The sequence below is a fragment of the Bicyclus anynana genome, chromosome 15 (assembly GCF_947172395.1).
Source record: "Bicyclus anynana chromosome 15, ilBicAnyn1.1, whole genome shotgun sequence".
In the NCBI taxonomy this organism is placed as follows: Eukaryota; Metazoa; Arthropoda; class Insecta; order Lepidoptera; family Nymphalidae; genus Bicyclus; species Bicyclus anynana.
In genome coordinates this window covers 12,593,738-12,612,219 of record NC_069097.1, presented here as the reverse complement: position 1 = coordinate 12,612,219, position 18,482 = coordinate 12,593,738, and the positions used below count along the sequence as shown (strand labels likewise).

Below are 18,482 nucleotides of genomic sequence, written 5' to 3'. Positions count from 1 at the left end.
TGAAAATATTAGGAAATACCGTAGCGGCAAGTTAGTTCCACAATTCGCATGTATGTGGGAGAAACGATTTGTTTTCTTCCGCCTGGTTGATTGGTATCATCTATATTCTATATGATGGGAATGGCGTATGAGGTATACCTACTCGTAAATACTCGTTCAAAAAACAAAACTCTCGCTAGTCGAATAAAAAAAAAAACGCAAAACAACAAAAACCATTAAAGGAAGCAATCCTTCCGCGAATGTCTTTCTTCGATGAAAGTAGGTCACGTGCTCAATTTATATTGCAACTGATAAGTCCCAATACACGGCGCTACAATCTGCAATGATTCATGTGTACGTACGGTGCGCGCATTTTTAGCTACTTTTAAAGGAAATGTTTGGCGATAAATTCCAATACAAACGGCTTTCAATGCAGATTAACTGGTAACATTCGTTAATAAAACACATATGTTCGCTTACATTAGAAATGAATTCAGTTTATTCATTTATTATTCTACAAAATACATATCCCTGCATCATAAACTATTGGTTTTACTGGGCACTGGTTATTATAATTACACAGTCATCAATCGTAGATCGTTAGATGGGCCTCAAAGCGTCGCGGAATTGTCATTAGTTTCGCACATTGCGTACGTCATCACTCGTAACACATTTTTCCCTTATTCATGTTGTGGCTTGTGTTTTTACACTTCCAAAATGAACACGAAGGCATAATTAAGGGATTAAAATACCAAAAAACAGTAAATATTTTTTTAAGTCCACGTCCACTCACAGCATGCGCTTGATACGTACTAAGATAAGATGTGCGTGCACGTCTTTGGGTGATGACATAAAATTGTGCGTTCTATCTGGAGGGGCCCATCTAACGATTTATATCAATGTATACAGTATTATAAACGAACAACAAAAAGAAAAAAAATCATTAGCGGGCAGTAAAACATATTACATAATTATTGTGTGATGCTGCCATGTGGCTTGATAATGTAGCATGACATATGACGTGCTGTACAGGTTGTCCCAAAAAATTTCAAAAAATTCATTTTCCGTGTAACGTTCGTAATCGTAAATAAACTCATATTATGAAACAAAAACAGAACCTTCGAACACGAGTTTTTTGATTGCAGTTTGCATGCAAAATGAACTTGAGACTAAACAATTCAAAACATTGAGCCTGTTGAATAACACTTGAGACTGTAATAAGTACCTAAACATTTTATGAAATACATATTTTCATATGTTGAATGAGTTACTGAAGTGCCCTTTTTGTGGTCGCACACCCCAACTTAAATAACTTAGCCCTTAGGTTGTTTGATATGGAGTGGTTTGCTTTCTGCCTTTCTACCAGTACTTTACAGTTGGCACAGCTATTTCAACTCGTTGCGAATTGTTACTAAATTAATGGGCTTTTGATGATTCAAAAGTTTATATATTATACTAGATGACGCCGCGCGGTTTCACCCACGTGGTTCCCGTTCCCGTAGGAATACGGGGATAATATATAGCCTTCCTCTTTAAATAGCCTATCTAACACTGAAATAATTTTTCAAATAGGACCAGTAGTTTCTGAGATTAGCGCATTCAAGCACCAAACAAACAAATCCTTCAGCTTTATAATATTAGTATAGATTCGATCTTTTTAAGAGAGGAAATCTTCGTGGACCTATATTAGGTAACGATGTTGGACTCTAAAGCTTATATTACTCGCTGATAACGCAGCTTTTCATTTATGAAAGGATTATATTTCATTAATCACCTGGATGGCGTAAGAATGTTTTCGCTCACAATTGTGACTGTTCCAATTAAGAAATTTACCTTCCTACCTTTTCTTATACTTCGAAACCAAATGTAATCTTAATATATACGAGTAAATACGAAAGGTCATTACTAAATCTCGAAAACCGCTTAAAATACAAAAGTGAAATTTGGCACGGAGGTAGTTTATAGTTAGTAGGTATCCGCTAAGATTTAGTGATAGGGCCGGATTAAAGAGGTCTAAAGGCAGACGAAGTCGCGGACGTCCGCTCGTACTGTATATCGTCATCGTCCCTTGAAATGAGGTGACGTAGTCAAGCATAACTTTTTTTTTTAATAATTATTATTTACAGTTAGCCCTTGACTACAATCTCACCTGATGGTAAGTGATGATGCAGTCTAAGAAGCGGGCTAACTTGTTAGGAGGAGAATGAAAATCTCACCCCTTTTCGGTTTCTACACAACATCGTACCGGAACGCTAAATCGCTTGGCGGTACGTCTTTGTCGGTAGGGTGGTAACTAGCCACGGCCGAAGCGTCCCAGCAGCCGAAAAACAAAAAAAAAACATACCCAAAACTTCGCAGTACTATCGATTACATGCAAATCTACATACACAGTAAGCTAGCCGCAATATACCCCACCTTCTCAGCCAATGACCATTTTATGGTCGAGCTGGTATGTCCCAATGCGTCACGCAATATTCAGGAGTTTCATAATGTAAGTAGGTCACGAGGTATAGTTGGGGAGCGGCTCACAGCCGATACAGGGGAGGTGGGGGATCCCCCGGTTTTAGTGAGGAACATAATTTTTAATTCCCGACAATACGTCGCGCGCTAATATGATAAATGGGAACGCAGAACGCTGTTACTAGTGTAACAAAATATTTACGTATTCCATTTTGAGTTATGGACGAGGGGGATTGGAATATATTTTGATGTGAAACTATAAATTAACAATGTTTACTTTATACGCGGTGTTCCATTAATATTTGCATGACTAGTGATGATGGGCCTAAATATTGAAAGTGTTAATAATTATGTATAATCTATACTAACATTATAAGGCTGAAGAGTTTGTTTGATTGAACGCGCTAATCTCAGGAACTACAGCTGCGATTTGAAAAATTCTTTCAGTGTTAGATAGCCCATTTATCGAGGAAGGCTATTGGCTATTCATTATCCCCATATTCCTACGGGAATGGGAACTACGCGGATGAAACCACGCAGCGTCAGCTAGTCATGAACATTTACATGATATTATGTTGTTAGGGTTACAGAAAAGGACACATGGCAAACAAAACAAACAAAAAATAAATATTTTCTATCGTGCGAAGCTGAAAGCGATGGGAAATAATTTTACTAAAGCATTCGCAAGGCGAAATAAGCCTCAGACATGCCGATGCGTCAAGTTATAAGTTTTATTTTAAGTGTGTTTACACTTAAATTTTTACGTGAAAGAGACACCATCATTCTTACAAGCTTTCGCTACTACTAATATAAATATTAGTAAAATAACAAGCTTTTTAAAACGAAAAACAAGCTTTTTCAAATAGTTTTTTTTTTATTGTGTAAGTGCGTAGAGCCGTGATAGTCCATTGGATATGACCTATATCTCCGATTCCGGAGGGTGTGGGTTCAAATCTGGTCCGGGCATGCACCGCCAAATTTTCAGTTGTGTGCATTTTAAGAAATTAAATACCTATGACGTGATTCAAACGGTGCAGGACATCGTGAGGAAACCTGCATACCAGAGAATTTTCTCAATTTTCTTAATTCTCTGCGTATGTGAAGTCTGCCAATCCGCATTGGGCCAGCGTGGTGGACTATTGGCCTTACCCCTCTCATTCTGTGAGGAGATTCGAGCTCAGCAGTTAGTCGAATAAGGGTTGATAATGATGAAGTGGCGTAGGCTCCTTAATGAGACCTCAGCGGCGTCACCGAACCCGAATTCAGCAAGAAACATTTCAAAAACGAAATAGAAACAAGTGTTACCAAAAGTCAACAATCACCAGAGCATTATCAGAGGACGTCGACTCGAAAATATTCAATTACAAAGTCTTTGTCTGGCACTACATAGCACGAGCAACATCATCGCCGAGATAAACAAAAAATTGTTTGACAATTTCACGCGGGCGTGACGCGAGTGTCACAGTGACTGTCATTTTCCGCGTCGTGTCATAATTCATTCGGGAAATAAAAATGTTTATTGCACCCGCGTCAATTTGGCCCCCGCCCCGTCCGTTCCCGTCGCGTCCGTAATTAAAACGGACACACGGACAGGTGCCATTTGTCATATATCACGTTTTCGAGAGATCCGAAGGCGGGATACGGCCACAATGATTAATTTAAACGAAATCCGGGTTCACTTGTGATACTGATCGCGTATATTTATTTCAACCGGGCGGTCGGCGGATCCATTAATTAGGGATGGTATTATGCAGGTTTATGTGGGAATTTTCCTTTATTCGTATTTTTTATAAAAAAAAAAATAAGCTCGCGCTTGACCACGATTTCACCTAATGGTTCTAAGTTATATAAGATGAAGATTCTATAGGCTGATCCATTGGCGTTTTTGTGATGGATATAATTTCTGACATAAAAGTCGTTATTACGAGTAGCTTCATTCATATGTCGAGGGATTCTCTTAAACTTTACTTGTTTATTACACTTTCACACCTGAAATTGTAGTGGGGGAACACACGGGAATGAAGTTAACACACAATTTTCACATATTTAATAATACAGCGATATCGTAAGATTCATCCTGTAATGTGGTTAGGGGGTACATTTTGAAGCAATTACGTTTAAAATTTGAGAGCATCCCTTTGTTAAACCGCCGAAGGGGAGGAAATTTGAAAACGGTATAACCGTTTCAGCAAATCATTAAAATAGTCACTAAAATCGCACGTAATAAATTATGAATTGAGAAATTACCTTATTCAATTTAAGACTTAGTATTTACCTTTGTAAATAAAGTGAACTAAATTTTATAATATCACACGTTATACACTTCACAGTTAACAAAAGTAGAAACATTTTACAACTACTATTTGAGTGTTATATAATAATAATAATACAAAAAATAAAATGAATTTGGTTTGGAATTGAATTGGATTCTTTAAATAATCATGGACATTTCCATATGGCGTCCATAAGGCAAAGAAAATACAAAACATCATTTATTTTATTAAGTCCAACTCACATTGTCATAATAGACCGTCGAAAACATTAACAATGGACAAATAAATTTGTAAACACCGTAGGGTTGCCACATGGAAAGCTGTGCCCCAAACACAAATATAAACATTTTGAAATACAACTTGTTTATTCATTCATAGTGTTTAAGGAGAATCCCCTTTGTGGCCGTTGGGGGCTTGTTTACGGGGGTCGTCGATGAAACAATAGGAGAACGAGAATGTTTGTAATTATATAATAGCAAGCTTAAAGGAGTGGTATAAATATTGTTTTAATTCTACAAATACACACAATGTGTCATATTTAAATAATTTATACCCTGTAATGAATTGGTTGTTTACACAAGTAACAATATTAAAGACTTGACGGCCTCTGTGGCGCAGTGGTATGCGCGGTGGATTTACAAGACGGAGGTCCTGGGTTCGATCCCCGGCTGGACCGATTGAAGTTTTCTTAATTGGTCCAGGTCTGACTAGTGGAAGGCTGGGATAGTTACCACCCTACCGACCAAGACGTACCGCCAAGCGATTTAGCGTTCCGGTACGATGTCGTGTAGAAACCGAAAGAGGTGTGGATTTTCATCCTCCTCCTAACAAGTTAGTCCGCTTCCATCTTTGATTGCAACATCACTTACCATCCGGTGAGATTGTAATCAAGGGCTAACTTGTAAAAAAGAAAAAAAAAAGTTATTTAAGAACCATGTAGAACTTAGAGGCCGTTAGCCAAGAGAAAGTACACATGGTGGCTAATATTCGATATTATTCAAATTACATTTAGAGGAAATAAAACTTAGTAAACAGTTTAATATGCTTAGTTTATTTAATTCAAAGAAGGTAAACAAATTTACCCCGGACCGGATTCGAACCCACACCCTCCGAAATCGGAGGCAGAGGTCATATCCACTGGGCTATCACGGATATATACTCGTAGCTAGTATACGCTATACCTACCCCCAATTAATAAAAATAAAACAATTACCCTACAAAATATGTACGCTAGGAAAATTCGCTTCAACAATCTCCCTAACAACTGGAAAAACTAACCCAGTAGTAAAGCCGAGAGCTATTAGCGCCAACTAAGAACGCGGTCGATCCGATTAAAAAAAAAAACCCCCACCGAAGTGGATTTAAAATTCTACGCCAGTGCAACGGATGTTCTATAAATATTTATATAGACGGTTTGTTTACATTTGTCAACCCTGAAGCGTTGGATTAAAGCCTGTCAGAATGTATACTGACTTTTACGTGTATGTTTGGATTTCCGTCGCCAGTTATCTAACAGGTAAAAGGAGAAAAAAATGTGTTATCGCTTTAAAAACTAGAGTATGAACGTGTGACATTTGACATTGTAAACTGCAATAACTCTACTTGAACCTAATATATAAGTGAAACCTAATATATAGTAAGTTATTGTATACCTTAGATTTAGAAGATGGTTTATAATACGAGTAATTCTTAACATTACATGTTACATTAATCTATAATTATTATAATTTAGCGATTATAATATTTTCTAAAATATGTTATTTATATTGACCGTGTTGTTATTTCGCTAGTTTTTAGCAAATATACGTGACTATCATCATCATCATCATCATCATATCAGCCGATGGACGTCCACTGCAGGACATAGGCCTTTTGCAGGGACGTCCAAACATCACGTTACTGAGCCACCTGCATCCAGCGAATCCCTGACTAAACACAAGCAATATCAAGCTTTTTTCACAGCTTCCACTCAATATAATATGAAAAATAAGATTTCAAAATCACACACTATTAAGGTCGGCCGCAGACACTTGTTTTCCGAATCCGTTTTCCGTGTTCAGAATACCGAATGCATGAAATCAATATAAAAATTAAAATACATTGATTGACGCACAAGTACGTTTATTTTTCGAACGGAACAAATTTCGCGCGTACGTAAGGGAGAAGCTACACGATGCGGTGCGGTAGCAGCGCGGCGCCGGAGCGGTGTCGCTGCGGCGGCCTGCATATAAATATCAATGACTAGCTGACGCCGCGCGGTTTTACCCGCGTGGTTCCCGTTCCCGTAGGAATACAGGGAAAATATATATTACCTTCCTTGATAGATGGGCTATCTAACAGAAAGAATTTTTCAATTCGGACCAGTAGTTCCTGAGATTAGCGCGTTCAATCAAACAAACTCTTCAGCTTTATAATATTAGTATAGATATGCCACACGGTGCGTTTCGGCGCTATCTGCTACGGCGCCGCACACCACGTGTGTACAGCGACACACCGCACCGTATGGCTCACTCTAACGAATACGAGCCCTTGCGACATTATACATTCCCAATGAAGAAAACCGTAAAGTCTGCGGTAATCTCACGGAACTCCAAATCACAATTACGCATTAGCAAAACGAATACGGAAAACGAGTGTATGCGGCCGGCCTAATCTGTGGTCTTGTTGACCACGCCCACAATATTCCACTTTCAATATTAGCTGTTTGTGTTACATGAAGAAGCTCATTTGTCAACCTCCTCGTTTGATTGACGAGACAATTACGCTTATCTATTCGTATGTACTCTAGTGTGTATTAATGAAACCATTTACTAAACGGTTCTAGATCAGTGCGTTCGCGTGTTATGAGTATGTAACGACAATTATCGCAAACAATGCCATTCATCGCTCCGTGTCGTACATATTAATCCATCCACTAGAGTGGCAGATTTCCTATTAACAAGTTCTGCATAATTACGTTTTTTTTGCATTTCAATCTATATTTCATGGCGCTTTCTTTAATAATTTATTATCTAGACCAATAGAGAATGAATGAGTGAAGAGAGAACAGAATTGTGATGTCATTTATACAGTTTGTTTAGCTGTACAATTTAATCGCGTCTCATGTCATCACAATAGTCAAAACAATGCAACCATGTTAACTCGAAGTAGGTATCTCCTCGAGAATATTTTTTGCAAGAAATGTAAAAAGGTTTAAAGTTTATTATATTGAATTGTGCGTACGTTGCTGACTGATACTTAAGCAATACGATAGAAAAATTAGAATATTGAGAAATTTATATAAGAATATGGAGTAATTAAAGCGCAATTGTTTTCTTTTTTTCCAAAGAAATTAAATGCTCTAATATCAATGGAGGAGACTGAAGATATTGATACTTAGCAGTTAAAATTACCTTTATTTTTTTTAATGACGGAGGAAATCTTCTAAAGAGATAATCGAACCTGCTGAAGGTAAGGTAAAGTTATCTGAGATTTTTACTCTCTCTCAAGTGTTTCTGAAAGACTACGGGATCTCTAGAGAACTCAATGAATACCAGGGTCTCTTTTGTACTTCGTCTGTAAGAATAAATGAGGGAGTCCGTAAAGAGAAAACTAAAATTACTAACTACATAAATTGAATCGGTATGTATTACCGTTGCTAACCGCAGTATAGTCCTTTTCTTAAAAGAAATCTAAAACCTGAACTAAAATTGACAGCGACATTAGCGCCGCGTCTGGAACTAAAAAGGAAAAGGACTATAGTTTAGGCTGTGCGTAGATACGTCAGTCACCTTTTTAGGGTTCCGTAGTCAACAACGAGCCCTTTTTATATTATTATACGGTCCTCTACTTTAAAAGCCAATTAACTTGTTAACGAGGTTGTTCGCACTTACACGTATGTATCGACAAATACGGTAAATAATTAAAACGATCGCATCATGTCGTACATATTAATCCGTCAGCTAGAGTGGCAGATTTTTTATTAACACTCACTCAAAGTTGGCGCGTTAGTTTTTGTGTACGAGTTAATAATTAAGCCATCTATTTGACTTATAAATTGCTATTTTTTAGTCACGCAAAACCTAAAAACAGTGCAACCGATTTAAGTGATTCTGTTTTCGTTCAAGCACAAATAAAAAGTAAAAAAAATCTTAAAGCCGCATTTTCATTAGGGGACATTTTGTACCGCGCGATGTCGCCTTACTATCGACTAGCAACAACTTACAGTTGTGGGACAACTATGTGAATGTCGAGCGATAAGTATCTGCGACATGTCGTCTAGTGAAAATGCGCCTTAAATGTACATTATCATATCATTCGATATAATCAATATTGTAAATTCCGTATGGAACGTTAAATTTTTAAGGTTCGAAGTGAAGAGCTAGAACTTAGTCTGGAATCTGGATGAATGAATTAATAATTCTTATTATTAAGCAACGTTTACATTCGGAAACTGCCTTGTATTATTTCTTAGTGTGTATGTGTGATTCTGGATACGAATCTTGGGTCGAGTTATAAATGTTGAGTTTCCAGGAAATTCTTAGCGAAAATTTGCGGAGTTAGTGAAATTATTATATTATCAATATTGAAAATTTGTTTTTAATCCACAAAGCCTCTTTCCTTATAAGGATTTAAGGAAAAAGATTTATCCTTTAGTAGACCATCATAAATTGTCTGATGAATGATATACAGAAACGGCGTATTTCACTAAGTCGAGTTCGTCTTTGTGACATGCACCTTGGGATGTATCATCAACAATACAAACCGCTTGTATACCTACATCTGTTTGCTCTTGTAATTAATCTATTTGCTTGGGCGGATTAAACAATATGCTATTGTGACGCTAATATGTAACTATCGTAGTGGTAACTACGATGACAAGAAGTAGTATTAGTCTAAGAGCCTGTAAACCCCAGACCTCCGTAATTTTATAAAAGCTGAAAGTTTGTCAGCTCATGCTCCTACCATAAGTAAGTACGGTAGCCAATTATGGAGTTTGGACCATGGTGGCTTTGGAAAGTAGCAGGTTTTAAGGATCCAGACTTTCAATCACCTAAGTATAAAGTATAATTTATACTTAATATCATTAAATAGACTGATGATAAAGAAAAAAGTCAACTATGCCGTCAAAGTTCAAAAGCTTTCCGAGAATTAGGTATTCAAGTCGACACACGAGTTCATTATCGTCGTTTGTGAGATAAACAAGTGATAATTCAGCAAAGAAGCAGCGAAGATCAGAGTGAAAGAGCTCAAACAAACAAATATCTGGGGCAGAAGCCCCGCTCTGGTCAAGGCCGATGTCTGCGGCGTAGAGCTATTATATTGATGAGCCTAGTAACCGCAATCTAAGAAGTGAGACGAATATCTTAGTATTCCATGGATTCAGCGTGCGGGTGCCGGGTCCATCGTGTGGCAGGGAGAAAAACACCGAGCATATACCCGGACTTGTGACTGATGTGTGTAGGGTTAAGGGCGTCCTTGAAAAGTTACTTAACACTCTCTTTTTCCGCTTGTGTTGTTCTCTCTGCCTAGCCATATTTTATTCCATTCCACTCTAACTAATCGGAAACGACAGTATTTGGAGTGGTTACGACAATAGTCCAACGGGACGGGGATCGAATCACCACCCTTCGGTGACAAGTCCGGTTACTTTACTGTTGCGCTTTGAGGCTCTGAAGAATTGTTAAATTTAAGTCAGTCGAGTGCCTGCAGACCTCTTTTTAAGAAGGCTGAAAGTTACCCTGTTACCCTGTTACCTATGATAAGAGCATTTGCTGACAGCAAATGCTCTTATAAGAACGGTAGCGAATTATGGAGTTTGGACTGTGGTGGCTTTATAAGGTTGCAGGTTTCAAGGGTCCAAATTCTAAAGTGTCCAAGTAGAACACGTTTATTTCCACACCACGCGACGTCGCGTGAAGCGGCCTTTTACGCTGTGGTCGGTAACGCGTCATCGCGTGGTCCCTGAAAATCTTGTACAAGCTTGAACATCGGCCATTTACGTAATTCCAAGATTTTGGCTAAGCAAAGAACGTAATAAAACTTTTTTTTTTCAAGAAATTAAGCTTCATGGCAATTGCCAAAGAGTTAAGTAAAACCGGCAAAATAGGAAGCGATAGGCAGGACGAGCTGCATGAAATGCGACGGGACGAATAACGTGGCCACACGACTTCTAGCCTACTTTTCTCGCTACTACCCACGCCAAGAGCAGTATGTGGCGGCCCGTAAGACCATAAAATATTAAACATACTCATAACCGTTCCATGTTCGACAAGGTCACATCAAAAGCATCGACGCAATGATGCTGATTGAACTGCATTGCCACTTAATCATGATTACCACAACAATCGAGTGTTTGTAGTCGCGCGTAATGCGCCGACCTCGTTAATTTGCCTAATCAATTACGCCTCTGTTGATGCTACGTCTGCAACTTGATCCTGTAAGCTTGCAAGTGCGCGAGCTTTTAACTCCAAGACGTAATTAACGAGAGATAGACGTATTTTAATACAGATTTCAGCTTTAGTTTTATTTATTGCAGTATTAGCACACGGCTTCGATCAAAAAGGAGATTGTTTCTGGAACAGTAGGTATTATTATTATTATTTATTGTACCCCTAACAAGTTTTTCAGTACTTTTTCTCATTTTAATGTAATTCAGGAGTAATATGTATAATATAATAAAAAACTCAAATTGATTTTTTACACTCGCACACAACACCTAGTTCGGGATCCGTAGGACATGTTTTACAACTGATTACTATCAGATCCCTGACTAACACACGCACACACACAAATAAAATAGTATACGATATCACATCTTACACGAAACAAACAAAAAAATATTATTTTATTACAACAGAAATACACTAGCGATACTAATTTCCCGTAGCAATACAGATATAGCCTATGTTGCTCGTTGATAATGTAACATTTAATCGGTAGGTGAAAAATTAAAATCAGTTAATTGGTTTAGCCAGAAAGCGTCGCAAACACACAAACAAATAAACTTCCGCTTCCGCATAAAATCGCTTACGCATTAATAATACACTCGTAACTTTTTTTCATTATTTACAAGTTAGCTTTTGACTACCTCTCACCTGATGGTAAGTGATGATGCTATATGATGGAAGCGGGCTACCTTGTTCGGAGGAATATGAAAATCCACACCCCTTCCGGTTTGTACACGACGTCGCACCGGAACGCATTAATAATTCACTCGTAAGTATATATTAAAAATATTATTATAAAAAATTTTAATAAAAAAAATTCAACCGACTTCCAACTCAAAAATTAACCTAAACTAAAAAGCAAAAAATAACATCTTACCTATGTGCTACCTTCTGATCAGTTTGAAGGCGGTGCCAAGCCAGTGATGTTTTAATTTAAGCCGTTTAAATTACAAAATTTCTGTGGTTCTTTCAGAAACGGCTTTAATTAAAACATGACACTGGATTGGCACCGCCTTCAAACTGATCAGAAGGTAGCACATAGGTAAGATGTTATTTTTTGCTTTTTAGTTTAGGTTAATTTTTGAGTTGGAAGTCGGTTGAATTTTTTTTATTAAAATTTTTATTTTTTAATTTTTAGTGAAAAATTAATAAACAATTAGTTGAAACGTTTCTTATGAAAAGTATCTAAGTCCTACAATCCCAATTTTAAAAATACTACCTTAACTCATATACAAAATTTCACTACCCCTTTATCCACTCGTAATATGAATATTCAGAAAAACGTGAAAGGTGACTGTCCCTAGTCTTCATCACGAGACTCGCTATGCAGTCATAATCCATTTGGTTGGAAAGTTCTCATCAATATAAAATTTATCAAGTCCAAACACAAGGTAGCTACTGTGAACCGTCGAGGAGTTCCCTTAACTCTCCTTCATCTTCGACACCAGACCCCTAATACAGTCACAACCTATCCAGATGGACAGTTCTCATCAATACAAAATTATCAAGTCAAAACACAAGGTAGCTACTGTGAACCGTCGAGGAGTTCCCTTAACTATCCTTCGTCTTCATCATCAGACCCTTAATACAGTGACAACCCATCTAGGTGGAAAGTTCTCATCAATACAAATAAATCAAGCCCAAACAAAAGGTACCTGCTGTAAATTGTTGACGAGTTCCATCGTCTGTGTTTCGGCTCCATCATCAGACCAACTCCAGACCTTCATAAAATTGTAGTGGTTTAAAATACCTTATGGAAACACTAACAAACGGACTGGCCGTCCCTACGATTTTCGAAAGTTTCCCTCGATTTCTCCAGGATGCCATCATCAGATCCTGACATGAAAAAAATGGGACCACCCTGGAATCAAACCCTTCAAAACAAAAAAGAATTTTCAAAATCGGTCCACAAATGACGGAATTATCGCTGGACATACATAAAAAAAAAAAAAAAAAAAACATACATACAGCCGAACGTAGAACCTCCTCCTTTTTGGAAGTCGGTTAAAAACAAATAACCCGACTACTTCAGCTTAATGAACTGAACAGAGAAAAACAAATATCACAATATCTATAAAAAGTTCTGACTAAATTCTTTATGTTGCCGCATGCGGTGACAAATACTGATATTTCATTCTTTGCCCGTAAGAAAGTATTTGTCCCCGCCTGAAGCACCACAAACAATTTAGTCAGAACTTTTTATAGATATTGTATTACTTGTTTTTTCTTTTCATTTCATTACGCTTAAGCAGTCGGGTTTTTTGTTTTTATAAAAATATATTTTATTATATACTTACGAGTGTATTATTAATGCGTTCCGGTGCGACGTCGTGTACAAACCGAAGTAAAAAAAGGGGTGTGGATTTTCATATTCCTCCGAACAAGTTAGCCCGCTTCCGTCATATAGCATCATCACTTACCATCAGGTGAGAGGTAGTCGAGGGCTAACTTGTAAATAATGAAAAAAAGTTTAGAAATCAGTTAACATTAACTAAGACTGAAAAACGTGGAAAGCATGTAAAAAGTGATAACTGCAATAAAAAAGTGCCACAATTGAAGAGTATACACCGCGGCGGCGGCGCCCCGGTGGCCCGAAACCGTCTAATTAGCGAAACGTTAACGATGCCGTGATGTTGCCATTAAACCACGTAAAAAGTAGCACGCTGTTACTTTTACCTAGAACACGGTTAAATTAAATAACGTTAAACCACCACTGCTCGTATAATTCAAATTTCATACTAGCGGCCGCCCGCGATTTTGTCCGCCTTTAGACCTCCTTAATCCGGCCTTACCGCAAAATCTGATCGCGGATCTCTACTATCTATAAACTACCTCCCTGCCAAATTTCAACTTTGCACGTCGAAATTTCGTGGTGAATGACCTTTCGCATAATAATAAGTAGGTAGGTAGGTATATTAAGATTATACAGGTGTTGAGGAGAATGTGATTTTTTATTCTTGTTGGTTGAATTTGTGTAATTTCAATAAAATTTCAGGATTATCTTCAGTGATTTTAATTTTGAAGCGTACATTTCTTTTCAGTTAGTGAAAATTAATTACAGATACAGAGTAGTGAATGACAGTTGACGGTTGACGTTGAATTGACTTGCACTTGATAGACAGATGACATTGACGTTATTGTGTTCGGTGTTGCGCATTAACATGCCCCCGGCCTTGGAAGAACTCTTCCAATGTCTTCTTCTTCAGGGTCCTCGTCCTCTGGAAAGATGGGACATATTTTCGAACAAGCCCTTTGAATTATGCCTTCAGATGTGCGAATATAGGCAACTCGAGCTACTCCATCTTTGCCTCTTGAGACTTCAGTGACTCTTCCAAGACGCCATTTTAAGGGTGGAGAATTATCTTCTTTTATAAGGACTAACATGTCTTCGGTGATATCTCGACTTGGACTCTTCCATTTAGTTCTAGTTTGGAGTTCAGAGACATACTCCTTAGACCAACGTTGCCAGAAATGTTGTCTGAGTTGTTCAATTCTGTGATAGCGTGTCAACCGATGTGATGGTGTAGTAGTTAGATCTTCAGAAGCTGGTGCTGTCAGCGGGCGGCCAATGAGGAAGTGAGCGGGGGTAAGAGGTAAAAGGTCTGAGGAATTAGAGGACAAAGGGGAAATGGGACGAGAATTTAGAATAGCCTCAATTTGGGCTAAAACCGTGCTAAATTCTTCATAAGTTAAATGGGCATTGCCTACCACGCGTTTTAAGTGAAATTTACAGGATTTGATGCCTGCCTCCCATAAACCTCCAAAATGAGGCGCATAAGGTGGAATAAATTTAAATTTGATATGATTATCATGTGCATACTCTACTATTGCATCTGAATTATTGTCTATGAAATCGGAAAACTCTTTCATAGCACCAATAAACGTTTTGGCATTATCTGAGTGAATTTCTAATGGTTTTCCACGCCTAGATATAAATTTTTTCAGAGCCTGTAAATATCCATCAGTTGTTAAACTAGTGACTAATTCCAAATGCACCGCACGAGTACTAAAACAAACAAATAAGCAAATATAACTCTTTTCCAATCGCGCACCCCTACCTCGTCGATTAAGTATCAAAATTGGGCCTCCATAATCCACTCCGCAGCGCATGAAGGGAAAACCTGATTGAAAACGTTCAGAGGGTAGATTTCCCATAATGGGTGTCAAGGTTTGACCTTTGAAACGTGTGCAAGTAACACATCTATGAACTGTTTGTCTAGCCAAATTTCTACCTTTTAAAGGCCACCATTCATCTCTAATGTGATATAAAAGTAATTGAGGTCCTGCGTGGAATAATCTTTTATGTTCAAATGCAAATAACAAACGAGTGAAACAATGTTTGCTATCGAGTAAAACAGGATGCTTTTTATTGTAAGAAAAATTGTCATAATTTGCAAGTCTACCACCTATGCGTATTAACCCATCTTTATCTAGAAAAATAGATAAACCGGTAATACTTTTAGTAGATTTTAGTTTTAAATTTTTCGTTAAACAGTTGTACTCTAAAGGAAAAGATTGTATTTGTGATATTCGCGTCAATAATGTACTGGAAGTATTCAGCTCTTCAACCGAGAGCGGACCAACCAAACGATTATTGCGTTTTGTACGAGAATTTTGAATAAATCGTAGTACGTAGGCTGCACTGCGCTTTAAGCGATTAAATGATGAAAACCGATTGAAATCAAATAACCCACTATATAAATTTAAATGTAGTGACATCTCAGTTACACTTGCAGATTTTAATTCTGGTAAATCTGAAGGAACTTCTTTTGTAAAATGCCTTTGTGGCCATTCTGAATGATGATTGTGTAAAAAAGCAGGACCATTCCACCATAATTGACATTTATCAAGCGCATCAAAACTCATGCCTCGAGATAACAAATCAGCAGGGTTGTCCCCACTGCTAACGTGTCTCCAACAAGCTTCACTTGCAATATCATTAATCTCAGTAACTCGGTTTTGTACAAATGATTTTAAAAGATGTGGTGACATGCGAAGCCATCCAAGCACTATGGTGGAGTCCGTCCAAAAATATACTTTATGAAATTTAAGTCGCAATGATTTACTTATTTTTGCAAACAATTTGGCACCCACTAAAGATCCACATAGTTCTAATCGAGGAATACTTATAGCTTTTAATGGAGCTGTTTTACTTTTTGAACATAACAATTTGATAAACACTGGTGAATTGTCTGAATAAGAACGTATATAACTACAAGCACCATAAGCACTTTGTGAAGCATCACTGAAAATGTGAAGTTCAATGTATTGATTATGTGAACCTATAACATGTCGAGGAATGCGAATATCCTTTAAACAGTCAAATGATTTAATAAACTTTTCCCAAGACTGAACCACATCATGAGGAACGGGGTCATCCCAGTCAAGTTTGGAAAGCCATAATTTTTGCAATAAGATTTTGGCACATATGATTGTTGGTGATAACAACCCAAGTGGATCATAAATCTGAGCAATTACAGATAACATTGAACGTTTAGTAACAGTGTGTGTGTTTACCTTAAGTTTGGTAGTGAAATATAATTCATCACTTTGAGTGAACCAACCCAAACCGAGAGTTTTATTTGAACAATCATCTCCTAAAGATAAATGTCTTGATTCATTAGGTGTGTTTAAGCAAGTATTAAATAACCATTTATGTAATGGAAAACATCCTGAGGCTAAAACTGATGTGATGTGATCACAAATTTGCATGAGGGTATCATGATTGTCATGGCCAGTGATTAGATCATCAACAAAAAAATCTTCATTGATTATTTTAGACACATAATTGTTATCCTCTCCTGGGACAGTGTACTTATTTTCACATTCCTGTGCAAGTTGCTTTAAACATCTAATACTCAAATAAGGAGCCGATGCAGTACCATATGTAACCGTATTGAGCCTAAATATTTTCAAAGAGTCAGAAGGATTCTCTCGCCATAAAATTAACTGTAAAGTGCGTTGATCAGTCTGTACATTAATTTGTCGGTACATTTTCTCTATGTCAGCGCATGCAACATATTTGTATTGACGAAAACGAAGAAGAATAGAAAAATTATCATTGTGTAAAGTAGGCCCAATATGTTGTATACTATTTAAGGATTTTCCTGTACTGGTGACAGCACTTGCATCAAACACGGTACGTAGTTTTGTTGTTTTTGAATTTTCATTAATAACACCATGATGTGGTAACATATAATAAGGATAACTATAAGTATCAATTTGTGTCATATGCCCCAATTGTTCATATGTGCGCATAAATTCACAATACTTTTCTTTAAGATCAGGTGAATTTCTAAACTTGCGTTCCAATGAATAAAATCTCTTCTCGGCTAATGAATAGCTGTCCCCTAAAACATCAGCGGGTTCTTTTAGAGGAATTCTAACAGAAAACCTACCATCAGGTTCTCGGTGGTGAGTTGATAAGAAAATTTGTTCACAAGTGAGTTCATCTGCTGTGAGCATTTTGCTCCCCGAGGAAGGAATTTCTTCCAACTCCCAGAATCTTTTTAATTGACTATCTAAACTACTAGTTAGGTTACAACTAACTTGATTATTGATGCGCAAGTTAGTACTTGTGTGTATTGGTCCAGATATGACCCAACCTAGTTTGGTTTCATGTAAATATGGCCCTGTTGATAGCTTTATGAAACCCTTGTTGTGAAATTCCCAAAATTTATCAACACCTATTAAAATATCAATATCAGAAGGATGATGAAAATTAGGATCTGCAAGTTTAATGTTGTTTGGAATACAAATTTTACTAATGTCTAACTGGCATGGTGGCATACTGGCTGTGATGCGAGGTAAAACCAAACATTGTATGTGTGTATGAAAATTGTTTACTCTTGAGTGTATCTTTACAGTACACTTATGTGCGCTTTGAGTGACTGCATGACCTACTCCCATAACTTGAACAGAGGACTGTATAAGTTGTGCGTTTATTTTGTGTGCAAATGATTGGTTAATAAGACTGCCAGTGTCCAGCAAAACCCGTGCTGTATGTAATTTATTATCACTAGCTACTACGTCTACCAAGGCAGTAGATAGCAAAACTAAGTTGTGTGAATTATAATTATTTAAAGTAATCTCCTTTGTGTGTGACTTAGAGGGATATTCGGTACAGTTCAAGGCAGTTGAGTGAGATGAAGGGCTCATATCAACTGGCAAAGATGTATTTGTGTGTACATATGATGTTGATGCGTTTACATTTTCAATAACTACATGACTATGCAGAAGTGTATTATGTTTGGATGAGCACTTCTTACACGGACCAAATAGGCAGTCCGAACTAGTGTGATTTCTGCGAAGACAGTTCCTGCATAACTTCTTGGAATCCACT

General features: G+C 37.4%; 2 protein-coding genes across 7 annotated transcripts in view; both read right to left on the bottom strand.

Annotated features, from left to right (window-relative positions):
- LOC112048378 (cyclin-dependent kinase 14) overlaps positions 1-18,482 on the bottom strand; it is a 169,897-nt gene that overhangs the window by 40,248 nt on the left and 111,167 nt on the right. The gene's annotated exons all lie outside the window — the stretch shown is intronic.
- On the bottom strand, positions 14,153-18,102 carry LOC128198823 (uncharacterized). Its single transcript, XM_052885966.1, has one exon. It carries the CDS (start codon positions 18,047-18,049, stop codon positions 14,297-14,299), a length of 3,753 nt encoding a protein of 1,250 aa, XP_052741926.1. The 5' UTR covers positions 18,050-18,102; the 3' UTR covers positions 14,153-14,296.

Coding starts and splice junctions, on each gene's coding strand:
- LOC128198823 (XM_052885966.1), bottom strand. CDS start 18,049: ATGGGAGTAGGTCATGCAGTCACTCAAAGCGCACATAAGTGTACTGTA.